Genomic DNA, 13269 nt, shown 5'->3' with positions numbered 1-13269 from the left:
TATGACTCACATTGCTGTTTTGGAGAATATGAAGAAGAAATGCTGTCAGTGCTGAAGAACTTTTTAAGGACAAGAATTTCATCAGATGAATAAAAAAAAAAACCACAGAGGAGTAAAAATTGAAGAAGTCTGCTTAATTTTTGCTGGAGGGTATATCCAAGGAATATGGAAAACATCCCTCTGGAAAAACAGCTGATTTTAACAATACATGCTGTATGCAGGTCTTGAAAGAATAAGTCACACTTTGTGTTTAAACTGGGATCAGCTTCACAGCTGGCATAAGTCAACAGCGTTTTGTAGGAGCTGCTGGAGATAACACTGAATTGTACTTGTTTTAGGATTTAGCCCTTTATTTTCCACACTATGGAAAACATGAGATTTAGCGATCTCAGTCAACCAAGCAGAGCCATACAAGAGTAAACAGGTTGTTAATCTGAAATCACCTTAGGGCCTTCTGCTCCCACTGAAATCAATGTATAAATTTCCATCAGTTTGAGTGGAATATTAAAGAAAAAAAAAAAAAGCAAGCTCTAATATCCATGTTAATGTATTTTCTAAATATGTGAATTAATCAGCAGCTTGGTAAACTGGTTCAACAGCCTAATGCATTTGCTGAATCAACCTTGCTAAAACAGATGCACCATCTGCCTCACAGTTTCTAACATGCTGTTAAAACAAAGCAACATTTTTATAAGAATAGTTATTTTTGCTCTTATAAGCCTTAATCTGTGCTCAGGCAAAACTACTCAGAACAAAATGCAGTATATCTCTAGTGTACCAAAATTAGCTTGCATAAAATCTGTTTGTGGCAGAACTTTAAAATACATAAAGAAAGGATTAGTAAATTTATGTACTTGCTCCTCTACTGTGTCTTAAACCGTATTTTTTAGGTGTTTTCATAAATGTCTCCCAAATACTGTATGATTTTTTGCTTTGTTGTATTCATACTTCATATATTGAAAAACTACAGAGAAACAAGATGAAGAGACTTCTGTTTTGTTGAGATCATTAAGAAAATGCAGTCCAGCCCTCATGGCAAACCACAGGCAGTTGGGCTTTCAGAAATGCTGAAGGGATTAAGGTGCTAAATATCCATTAACTGTCTTCACTTTGGTTTGTTGGGAAAACATCATCTCTAATGCTCATATTTATTGCTGTCTGTATGAGCCAGTTTTACACTATTGGAAGCAAGTAGTTTCAATACTGGTATTTCAATAAGATCTTCCTTCATTGCTTCTTTTTACCCCTTTGCACTTTGCAAGGCAGTGTGCAAGGGGTCTTGGAGAGAAACAAGAAGATTTTCACACTCTTGTCTCTACCGTAGTGGGCAACTGGGGAAAATACAAAAAACATTTATTTTTTTTTCTGTTAAAACACGTGCAGAGTAAAGCATTTTGCTTAAGGTGGCACTTCTAACAGATAGAAACACCAAGAAATGCTTTCAAGCTGTAAACTTTGCATTTGCACCCAGGTGATTTGTTTCCTCACCTGGTGCTAATTTACTTTAATCTCACTCTGTATATACAGTTCCTTTCTAAACAGGAGAAAGAAAGCAAACAGGGTGGGCCAAACTCAAATTTCTAGCCTTACCAAACTGACTCACACGTGCTGTGACTTGCCGGGGAGGGGGAGGTTGTTTGGATATACCCCCAGGATACATGGAAGCAGTGTGTGCCCCTCTGTGCTTACTTTCTTGATAAAGGTAAAACATCTTCAGCTGTGTTGGAAGTAGGGAAAAGAAACTGGAAGGTGGTAGCAATTTCATTATGGGGGACGCCTTAGCTACAGCCACCGTATTGACGTGCTGCTTTTGAACCATGGCAACCCTGCCTCACCTTTAGACTGTTACTCTGGCAAGGTTTTGCGATATTTTAAAACGTGCTGACAGTCATTTTCTGTTGTGCTGGCCGGGTTTAATAGGCAGTATGTGTCATAAGTATGGGTCAGCCCTTATAAATATGCCTCTCTTGGCATTTCACAATTGTCTGCGAAGGTGTTGCTCAACCAGAGTCCCAGCCCTGCAGCCATGATGTATAGAGGTGTTGAATCTCCTGAATCAGACATGGGCCCTTAGGCAGTTCTGACTGCAGCAGAACTGTGTTCAAACTAGCGCAGCTCCTACTGCCGAATGATGATATCCTTTTTGACTGCCCTTGCAGATGTTTCCAAGAGCTGGGTTTTATTTGTGCATCAACAAATGATCTGATATTTGCTAAGGTTTTGAATCCAGCCATTGAAGAATAATAAATGACTGTTTAGGTTGAGTTGAAATTTTGCAGCCTGATTCAGTTACAGTGGTGACTCACTTAGAGTTGGTTCTCACATGATTCACAAAGCGTATTGGGTGACTCAACCCACAAATTTACTTAGCTCCCATGTTATTTTCCCTCTCAGTGAAAAAAATTAGTTATAATAAATAATCACAGCAAACTTTGACTTACCCTGAGGTAAAATAAATGTGTGTGTTGAAAGGCTGCGTATTTGTAATAATAAATTATTTAGTGAGGTAAGGATGAAATAATAGGACGTAGGAATTGTTAAAGAAAGGTGACATGCATTTTTGGCTGATGTTGCTGCATAGCAGATGTAAATAAAGGAAGAAAAGTTATTTTTATCTGATGGACATGCTCAGAGAGGCTGTTTTGACGGTGTCTGTACTTACTGTTATAGCCAGCCAATTCTTGGTATTTGTTCTCTGAAACAGGTAGTTTTAGATATGTCTGTTGTCTGGGTCAGATATTTTAAAGTCAAGCCAATTCAGAAAGCATGAGATACCTAGGTTCTGAAAACTGGGTCTTTGTAGGATGTCTTAGGCTAGTCACCCCAAGTCCTGAAGTAACTGAAGTTGTCTGAAAAATCTTGACTGAGTTCCTTTACAACATCAAATTCACAGAGGTGAGAAATTGTCCCAACAGGAGCTATAACATACTAAGTTTTTCTTCAAAAGATGCAGCTGCTCTCAGTGTTCCATAAGCATACACACAGGCACATGGCTGTAGTGTAAATGCAATCTAAAACTCGTGAGTTTGGAGTTAGCTGGAGACATCAGTGTATCCTTTTTCAGAGTGTCCCAAAATGATAGAAGTATTTAGGTAACTACATACCTCTGAGCTTCTCAGCACTAAGTGACTAATCACTCTCCCTTTCATAAATGAAACAACAAAGAATCTGGAAAATGAAGAAGTTCTGCCACGTCAGCTGACTTGGTCATTAAAAAGGTCATTAGCAAGCAGGAATGTTTCTTTACCTCACAAATACCAAATGTCAATAATATCTGTAAATTAAACTTTGTAAGTCTGTATTTTGTAGAGATTAAATTACAGGGAACAGATAGTGTGTGGTTTGAAAGATTAAGGTGAGAATTCTGAATTCGTCGGAAAGATCATTCTTTTGCAGATTGCATCATTGGTTTGAGGAAACCTCAGCATAGTTCAGGTATGGCAAGAAATTTCTGAGAAATAAAATGGATGGTACTGGCAAAGTCCCAAAAACCAAGGGGCATAAACAATAGCTGAAAAAAGGTACCTAGGAACAGTGACAGGATTAAAAATATGCAGCTAAAGGAATTCTGTACTAGAGAGAGAAGAAAGAAAAGGCTGAAAGATTAACTGTGGAGTGTCACATGCTGAACCACTGCAATGCAAAGTCCAGTGGAGCATTTTTGCAGTGTGCAGAATGCCACGCTTCTATCACAGTTTGCCAAGCAGCCACAAGATGTTTCGGGCCTCCTTGTAAAGAGTGAACGAAATGCTCATGTTACTTTGAACTTTCCCTCAGCTAAAGAAGGTAAAAGGATGGCTTTGTGCTCAAAGCACAGAACCAGGATTTAGTTATTCTTGGTTCTGCCACAGTCTCCTTGTGCAGCCTTAGGGCAAGTTATTCATCTCTTCATGCCACAGTCTCCCCGTTTGTAAAATACAGTTGGTGGTACATATGTCACCGTGGTTGGTTGAGGCTAAATTCTTTAATGTTTGTAAAGTGTTTTGGGACATAATACTGGGAAGGACAAATCACTAAATGCTGCAATGTTCCATGCAGAATTATGCTAATTGGTGGGGTTTTGGACACTGGTCCCTTACTGTATGTAACTAATGCTGCAAGCTGGTCCAATTTTACTCTATTGTACTTTTAACCTCACTGGTTCTGGGACCGGTCTGGAACAGAATAATTCATTTCTCATTGGGTGGTTATGGTAATTGATGAAATAAAAATTCCCCAGACTGCTCCTTGGAATACCTTGTGTTTACCGTTGTCTGAAGCTGTGCAAGCTAGCCTTTCAAAAAGTCTGATATTCGGAGGCATAGTCTAACAGCTTATGCATGGAATAGACACACTACCAGTGAAAGAATCTGAAAAAGCAAGGCTCATCCTTACAGGTAGATATTGGCAGAAGTCAAAGACCTGGCTCACTTCATAAGCATTTCCCATCAAACGCAGTAACCTCTTTGTACATACTAGCTGTGACCAGGTGGTATGGTGTGTTGCCATGAGCAAATGAATCTTTGGATAGGTAAACCACAGCTATGTTTTTCTAAACAATTACTTTTTCAGTGTTTCTAAATGTGTTTTCCTATCAGCACTGCTGGTAGATCATGTATGGAGTATCATTAATTATCATGTATAACATGTCTGTTCTCCCTCTTACTGCTGAGCCCCATGCAAATACCCATGTGGTTCTTTGCTGCTATGGGACTGTCACAGCAGCTGTTTTTTCTGTTGCTGTAAACAAGCTGTTGTGACTGATACTTCTTTTCACCATATGTCCTGAACACTCCCAGTTCATGGTTACATGTCATTTCCAGGATGCTTTGCAGGGTGTGTATGCCTCCACCCCATTTCAAAATCATTGTAACTCTCAATGGATTGACTAATGACTGCAAGGTGTTACTTAGCATGCTGGTTTTGGCTGACAGTGCTACTAAATGAACAGTTGTTTGCTTAAGGTGTCTGTCATGGTTCCCACCTGAAGTAACTTTCACAGAGAAATTGAACATGCCGATGGCTTCAGTTTTGCTGGTAAGCATTTATCTGACATGCTGCTGAGACCAACAAGGTGTATGACCCCAACTTGTCCTGAATATTGATAATTTTGCCCTGTTCCTTAGCCATGCCCTATGTATGTATTGTCCTTATACATTTTGTTACGCTGATCTCATCATCATTACTTCCATCATGAATGTGTAGAATAGGAGTGGGTGGTGAGAACTAAAGAAAACTCTAATGTACCTGTAAGGGTGTTGTGCTGATGCAGTGTATAAGATGTTGCAATTCTGTCCCACTGTGAGGAACTGGGACTGATGTCACAGTTTCTTTCATTTGTTTTCATTTATGTTGTTGAGTTTATGTTCTCAACTCTTTTCTTGGGATAGGATATGCAGCACCAAAGAGAAATTGCTTGAGCACAGCAAACGTATTTATTTGTTATTATAGTGGGTGGACAGGCCTTATTATTCACCTGTGATGCGTTGACCTTCCAGAAGGTCTACCTGGCATTTCAGTAATAGCGTACGTGATGGTACAGTATTGAGTGTGGTCAGGAATGATGTGTCTACTCATCATTTTAATGCAATCGTCTGGAGGTAAACAGAAACTGAATTCAAATTATAAACGTGAAAGATGTTAAAGTACAGGAAAGAGCATTCTTTGAGCAACTCTGTCATCTGACTCTTTAAGTTTCCATTGTAGATGATTGTGTGAGCCTATGTCATATGTGCTGCATTGCTGGACTATCCTCACAACGTAATGTATTGCTACTGGAAATATAGCTGGCGTGAAAGCCTTTTTTTTTTATTGATAACTGGTGGAATTGTTCATGTTGCCTTTAGCAAATAGCATGCTATCTCTTACTTTGTTGGATATATGGCAGCAAGCTGTGGGATTATAGTTACGTAGCCAAGGAGGGGTTTGTGTAATTGTTCTCTTGAGGTTAGTACAGATGTCTACATGCAAATTTTAGTAGCTCCACAGTAGCAGGGACAAAACTTATTCATGTGCATATAATGCAGCTTCTCAAACATCTGCCTTTTTGCTAACATAACAGTGTAGGTTACAGTTCCTGCTCTTTTTCTGCTCATATGGGTAAAGTCCTTTAATTCTGGAAGTTGGGGCTGAGAGAATGACTGTTTGAACTAACACTGACTGTGCCCTTCTCTTCACCTCTCGCACTGAGGGTGAATTTCTGTGCTCAAATCTTCCATGAGTCAAGAGAAAGCTTAAAAAGAGCCTGATGTAACTATATCAGTGTTGAACATAGTCCTTGTGGAGAGGAAAAGATTATTGACATTGTTTTTGCTGCAGATGGATGTCTGTGATGAACATCCACATCATTTATTTTACTCTTTGTGTGAGTATCAGCAAGTTAGAAGCACTTTGGTGGTTTTTTTAGTATACACGACTGGATCTATTCTGTGGTATCTATCCTTAGTGCTCTTGTTCATGATGAAGGCAGGTCTTAGTGACAGGTTGTTATTTGGACTATGCTTGTGAGTGTGGTCCTGTATTTGTACATTTGTTTCTGTTAACAAGAGAATGTCTGTAAAAACAGCCTGAGTTTTTGCAGAAAGGAGTATGTTTGCACTACATGTTGTCTAAATCAAATAATTATTTTATAATATGTTGTGTTTTAGATGTATTTTGATTTAGTAATTGCTTTCTTGTGCTTGCATGCACTTGATGGCCGAGTTCCTTCTTCAGCTGAATGGTGAAGAACGGTTGTTTTGGTTGTGATAGGCCTTCTTTTGCAGCAGTTTGCTGTGATGCTGACACAGGCAAATCATTTTAGTGCTATGATTGCCCTCCATTGCCCTGGGAGCAGAATGTTCTGTTTTACTTTGCTCCTTTTGATAAGTTTCATATGATATGGACTGCACTCTGCTGCTTGGGTTTATGCAGCAGCCTGTGCATCTGTGGTGACATGCTGTTGGTCTTTCATAGTCACGGTGCGCCTTTGGTACCAAGGTATTCCTGAGTCTTTCCCGTCCACAGTTAGATGTTGTAGTAGGTGATCTTTTATCTCCAGGTGCCTTTAAAAACTGCATGCTATCGCCTGGCAGTGCCTGTTTTTTTCTTATTTTTCTTTTTGCCACAACTTGCATCTGCCGAAAGTAAGTGTGCCAAACTGGCTTTACTTTTGGAAGAAATAATAGTTCTATGGATTGCTTTGCTTTGATTAAAAACAAAGTGAAGTTTTCTTGGCTATGTAGCATTTTATATACCTGCAAAGCTCATTTTTATGTGAACATTTATTATTTTTTTGGCTCCTGAAATAAAACATATTCCATAGGATTTCCAGGGTCTCTGTAAACTCTGGAACCTGTAAACAATTTGATGAAGTGATTTTTTTTTCTCAGTAGGCTCTTTTCCTGTCTTTCCCAATGAATAGTACTGTGGTCTGGTGAGGGGCGGAATTTAATGTGTCTGGTAGGGGGAGAGCAGCTCAGCAGAAATGGTGCTTACCTCTTTTTTTTTTTTTTTCAGACTGGCATGTTTTGCCATATGTTTGAGATAGAAATAGCCTTTGTCTGGTTCAGAAAATGCTTAGCATTAAGGATTTGACAGATGTCCACCTTCTTTCAGAGTTTGTGCTGTTGCTCATCATAGCACAGTTCCCACCACCTGTAAACTAGTTCTTATGAAGATCTGTCAAAGGTACAGTTCCCTAGAATTTAATGTTGGCTAGAGAAACAGAAGGGAAAACTCTATAAATTATTGGGTTATGGGGGTTCCCAAAGTGCTTTTTGCATTCTTGGAATATCTTAATATGCCTATGTGATGACTTCCCTTTTGTTTCTAGTCATTTATTCTTCAGATCATTCCAGATGAAGTTACTGTAAGCAAGTGCTTTTGAAGAAACTGTTTTTGCCTGTCTATATGGCATAATGCTGCTTGTCCAGACAGCACAAATAAATTGGTTTCCTTTTACATTAGCTGTCTGTACTGCTTTTGCTGGTATTATCACACTAATCACGCATGTAGATTATAAGCTTCTGTAAAGCTCATTCAAAGATGGTGAGAGAGTGGAACATAACTTTAAAAAGTTATTTCTGTTTTTCAGTCATCTTCCCACTTTTTGGACAGAGTCGTATTCTTTGGTTTCATTCACATTCAGTGTTATACTGGTTCTTGTTAACATGTTGACCTTTATGACTCATGGAAGTAAATTTGATCAGTTTTCCCTGTTACTGTGAGAAATACACAGTATACAGCAACTGAGTTAAATGGTACTAAGAAGTTAATCTCTGCATTTCATAGTTACTGTTGTTGAAATAAATAGTTGCGTGGAGGTTATGGTTTCAGAGCAGGAAACCTAACTATAGTCAAAAGAAACTCGAGATTACGTTCATGAATTTCTGCTTGACATATTTGCTTTGTATTAAAATGTGTCATAATAAATAACATTCTATTTCTTGTTCCTTACAGATAAAACGAGAAAAACCGGAAAATATGCCAGATTTAAAATATTTAGTAAAAGAAAAATTTACTGCACTGGAAAGCAAGAACAGTGACTCAGATTTGCAAAGGAATGAAAAATATTTGTATTTTCAGGATCAACTTAAAGAGATGAGAAAACAATGTAAGTATTATTTTTTAAAAAATAGATTCTTTGAATGCCAAGTGTTAAGATGTGACTAACTGCTCTAAGATATAGAACTGCCAGCTATGGCTCAAACTGAGGTGAGTGGTTTTGTTCAAATTGATATCTGTATAGAAAAAAGCTAATGTAATTACCTTGGTAATTTTATTTAGACTCCCACAGTTCCTGCTGTGTTTGAATACAAATACCATGAAACTAGCTTCACATCTTTTTTTCCTAAGGTGGGCTTTTTCATTTGGAGATTTTTTTCTTTTTTTTCCCTTAATTGATAGGATCTTCTAAAAGGATTAGGTAAGCTGTTTTCGTTTGTCACTTAAACAAATTGCTCCTGTTTCACAACTTAGGATATGTTGCAACTCTAAGAAGACCTTTGCTTTAATCGTAGAACTATATTGTTGGAAAACGCTTACTCTGTCTGTTCTCAGGTTTACAGCTTCTATGCACGCACCATGTAACACTGCAACTTATTAAAATCTGTTTTTCTTAATTCACGTGATTTATCAAGTGTTAGAAGTTTATTTGTGCTTAAATTACCAGAAAACTTAGAGAGTGAACAGTTCTAGTATTTATGCAACAGAACAAAATTGTATGCTTTTATTGCCCTGCACCTATAGCAGCCATTAAAATCACTCTGATTACTGTTGCTGGGAAAGTTCGTGGGCTCTAACACTATTTGTGGTGTTCTTCCTCAGTCTTGATTACGTTTTGAAATGATATTATTCTGCTTGCTGTCCCTTGACCCCTGTACCTATTTCCTCCCACCCTACATTTTGATTTCAACATAAACTGGTATCTCAGGAACTTCAGGAGTCATAGATTAATGATTTATACCCTCTGAAAATGATATTCTGGATGTTATCCTGTAGATTTCCTTGAGTTTTGTTTTTATGGAGCTCTGTCCAAAACCCACGGAAACTAGCAGAAAGAATTTTCCTGCTGACTTCACTGGACTTTGGATTACTTCCCTATAGAGATTTATGAAGTGTGAGGACATGCTTGACAAGGCAAATTTCAGATCTGATATCTCAAGGCTCCCTAGGATTAGAGCTTGAGGGCTTAATATATGTTTCCCATCTTTATGGTTTTTAAGATTTTGGATTTGAGTATTAACACTGATCTCTGAGTTTAATAGAGCTCTTGGCACTATTTTAAGAATGAACATACCAGGCTGCAGACCACAAAACTGTAATTTTCACTCCCTACATAACCATAAAATTATTACTGCCCCACCATTATGTTGTAATTCCTAATTTCCAGGTGTTAGTAACTGAGAAGATAAAATCTTGATAACTGACTTTGGATTTACTTTCCACCCTGTAATTGCCTGAGGAAGGGGTGTATGCCCTAGTAATATATTCAGCTCAGGCTATGGGATTGAGTTCTAGATGGCAGACCTGCTGAAAAAAAAAAACAAAACCAAGTAAAATAAGCACAGTTATAGTTTTTCTTTAAAAAAAAAAATAAAAAAAACCTAGGACATCATTCTGCCACTACTGCCTGAAATCCAGATTTGTCTTTTTAGCCACTTGGACTTCTCTTTTGGTTGCACACAGTGGTCAGATTGTGCCCAAACCAAAATACATGATGATGTTGTATGAACTGCTATGTTCAGTACAGGGACTATTGATCAGCTGGCTCAGCTTGGATTTTGTAGAATTAATCCTGTTTTTGATGAGGTAAATCCATCACGTTTTTCCCTATTGAAGCATTTAATGCAGTTTAAAAGGTTGAATGGAAAATTGTTTGTTAGCTTTCACAAACAGTCTTGGATGAAATATAATGAACGTGTATTCAAATACACAGTCTGGTGCTGCGCACCTTCTTTTGAAATGGATAACTAAATGCCACCTCAAGCTACAGCTAGAAAACTGAAAGTTTTCAAAGCAAGCACAATTCTGCTGCCTTAAACTTGCATCAGTGTTGTGCTTTCTGCCTGAATAATCTGTTGTTCCAGCAGAAAGTCACTTTCCAACTTTACTTTCCTCTTTAAAAGGCTCTTTTACCAGGAAGGCTCACAGAAATTCTTAATAATAGGTGAATGAAGATCAGTGGAGTCCGTTTATGTTCACATATGTAAATTTGCTTCTGTATGATACAGTGACCTGGAACTAGTAAGACTGTCCAGTTTCTCTATTTATTGTAGTTATATGATCTTCTTGCCATTACCCTTATCCTCCCTCTATCCTTTTGTGTGTTTTTGTCACTCATACCTAGCCTTAAAAAAGACCCATGGAATTGATTAACATCAATTTATCCACAAGCTTAAAAATGACAGACACACACATTCTTATAGGATCAGGGCCTCTGGTCGTAACATCTTTGTGAGAGGCTAAACTGACAGTGTACTCCATCTGGTATGAAAAGCCTCTTCTCATTGTTGGGTTCTACGTAGTAAATTACAGTGCTGAGATGTATAATTGAGCACTGTCAATATTATCTGAAACACCACATATGCCATATAGAAAGTAGTGTTGCTGTAGAGAAAGAGTGGGCTCAAAGGCAGGAATTTCTGGGTTGCATTACCACCTGAGCTGAAGATTCATAAAATCTGAAAAAGACATCTACTTGTTTTGATAAACAAGGATGATTTACCCTATAGCACACCATATGTATATTTTTTTTTCTTTTGTAAGAAGAACATTAGGGTCACCCTGTTAAATATTCAATAGCCATGCTTAAGGCAAGACATCTCTGTGTTCTTAAGCTTCTCCTGTATGAGTTGTGAAGCATGAGTCCTACGATACTGCCCCCAGAACACAGCAGATTATATAACATTGCAATTTTGGGACACAGTTTAAAACTACTTGATGTCAGTTACATGTATCAATAACTTCATCAACCGTTACCTAGTTAGTTTTTTGGTTTGAACTATTAGTCTTGCCAGGTTTGGGCACAACCTGGTGCATAACTCCTGACCGGTTTCAAGCACACATATACAGTGAGTTCCAATTTTTAGCTCTTTCCTGGGATTTGGTTTTATTCCTAAATCAGATAAAATATAAAAATTCCAGCCAAGTTTTCTCAGAGGGGCTTTCCTGGAGTTCTCTTTTGTGCCAGCCTTTTCTATCTCAAAGGAGCAGATGAGATACGTGCTACAATTATTTGCCTTCCATGATGAGTTACCATTATTACATATCTTTTATGCAGAGTTTGACATTTGTGTTCTAGAAAAGCTGAAAAAGAAAATGTTATATTCTCACATTGTCTTGCTACTTAGAAATTCACTAGGATTTGAAGGAGAAAAACTTTCTCGACACACTTTTTAGGAGTGGTGCAGAGTGTGAAGTAGTTAAATATAACCTTATTTTAACAGAAAATTAAGAAAGCTAATACATTTTCTCTCTTGATATTTGCTGCCACAGTGATGAAAGGGAGCTGCATGGTTGTTCCCTGACACCTAATAGGTGACATGCAATACAGCAGGTATCTCTAATACTCAGGGTGGAGAATGGTGCTGTATCACCTTCAGATTGTCCTCTTCTCTAGGCAATTCCGCAGGAAGGAGACCTCCATAGCTTTGAACTTTAGCAGTAGGTAAGGTGCAGAAATGAAACTGGGAAAGTGCATCTCTGTGGCAGTAAGGATGATATCATACCTTAGAGCAGTTTCTGTTCTCATTTTTCAGACAGTTTGCAGGCATTTTCCCTCAATCTGTGAGCCTTTATTATGCAGATACTTTAGCTGGAATTTGTGCAAAATGATGCAAAATCTCCACCTCTGATGATATGTGTCAAAACACTGTCAGACAGGTTTTATGTGAACAGCAAGTGATTTTTCTGAAGTCTGTTTTCAGAACTATCTTACATTCCTGAATTCCCACTTCTTATTTTTAATGAAAAATGTTTTCATTTTTCTACTTAAACCTGCTTAGAATGTAAGCATGTCATGGTTTAACCCCAGCTGGCAACTAAGCCCCACACAGGTGTTCACTCACTCCCCTCACAGTGGGATGGGGGAGAGAATCAGAAAGGTAAAAGTGAGAAAACTCATGGGTTGAGATAAAGACAGTTTAATAGGTAAAGCAAAAAGCCATGTGCACAAGCAAAGCAAAGCAAAGCAAGGAATTAATTCACCACTTCCCACAGGCAGGCAGGTGTTCAGCCATCCCCAGGGAAGCAGGGCTCCATCATGCATAATGGTTACTTGGGAAGACAAAAGCCATCACTCTGAATGCCCTCCCTGCCTCCTTCTTCCCCCATCTTTATATGCTGAGCTTGATGGTCTGTGGTATAGAATATCCTTTTGGTCAGTTGGGGTCAGCTGTCCTGGCTGTGTCCCCTCCCAGCTTCTTGTGCCCCCCCAGCTACCCACTGGTAGGGTGGGGTGGGGTGAGAAGCAGAAAGGCCCTTGGCGCTGTGTAAGCGCTGCTCAGCAATAACCAGAACATCCCTGTGTTATCATCAATACTGTTTCCAGCACAGATCTGGCACATAAAAAATTTCCAGCACATAGTAGCCCTGTACTAGCTACTATGGAGAACATCACCTCTATCCCAGCCAAACCCAGCACATTTTCACCCCTTATTCCATACCATTTATATCATGCTCAGGTCCCACAATATGCAATATGTCATTAACCACCACCCCCATTCCCATCCTTTGGTATAATGAGCAAATATTGTTCCCTTAGCCTATGGACCACCCGTATGAAATGTCTTTAAAATTTCCAGAAATTAC

General features: G+C 38.5%; 1 protein-coding gene across 4 annotated transcripts in view; it reads left to right on the top strand.

Moving 5' to 3' along the window:
* Positions 1–13269, top strand: part of NSMCE2 (NSE2 (MMS21) homolog, SMC5-SMC6 complex SUMO ligase) — a 136133-nt gene that overhangs the window by 55338 nt on the left and 67526 nt on the right. For all 4 annotated transcript variants that reach the window (XM_055703841.1, XM_055703844.1, XM_055703843.1 and 1 more), the window contains one exon: positions 8419–8572. In XM_055703841.1, the coding sequence (XP_055559816.1) occupies positions 8419–8572 (154 nt within the window). The remainder of the gene's footprint in view (positions 1–8418; positions 8573–13269) is intronic.

Source organism: Falco cherrug, chromosome 3, assembly GCF_023634085.1.
Source record: "Falco cherrug isolate bFalChe1 chromosome 3, bFalChe1.pri, whole genome shotgun sequence".
Classification (NCBI taxonomy): Eukaryota; Metazoa; Chordata; class Aves; order Falconiformes; family Falconidae; genus Falco; species Falco cherrug.
The sequence above is the reverse complement of the archived record's forward strand: the minus strand, read 5'-3'. Positions and strand labels throughout refer to the sequence as shown.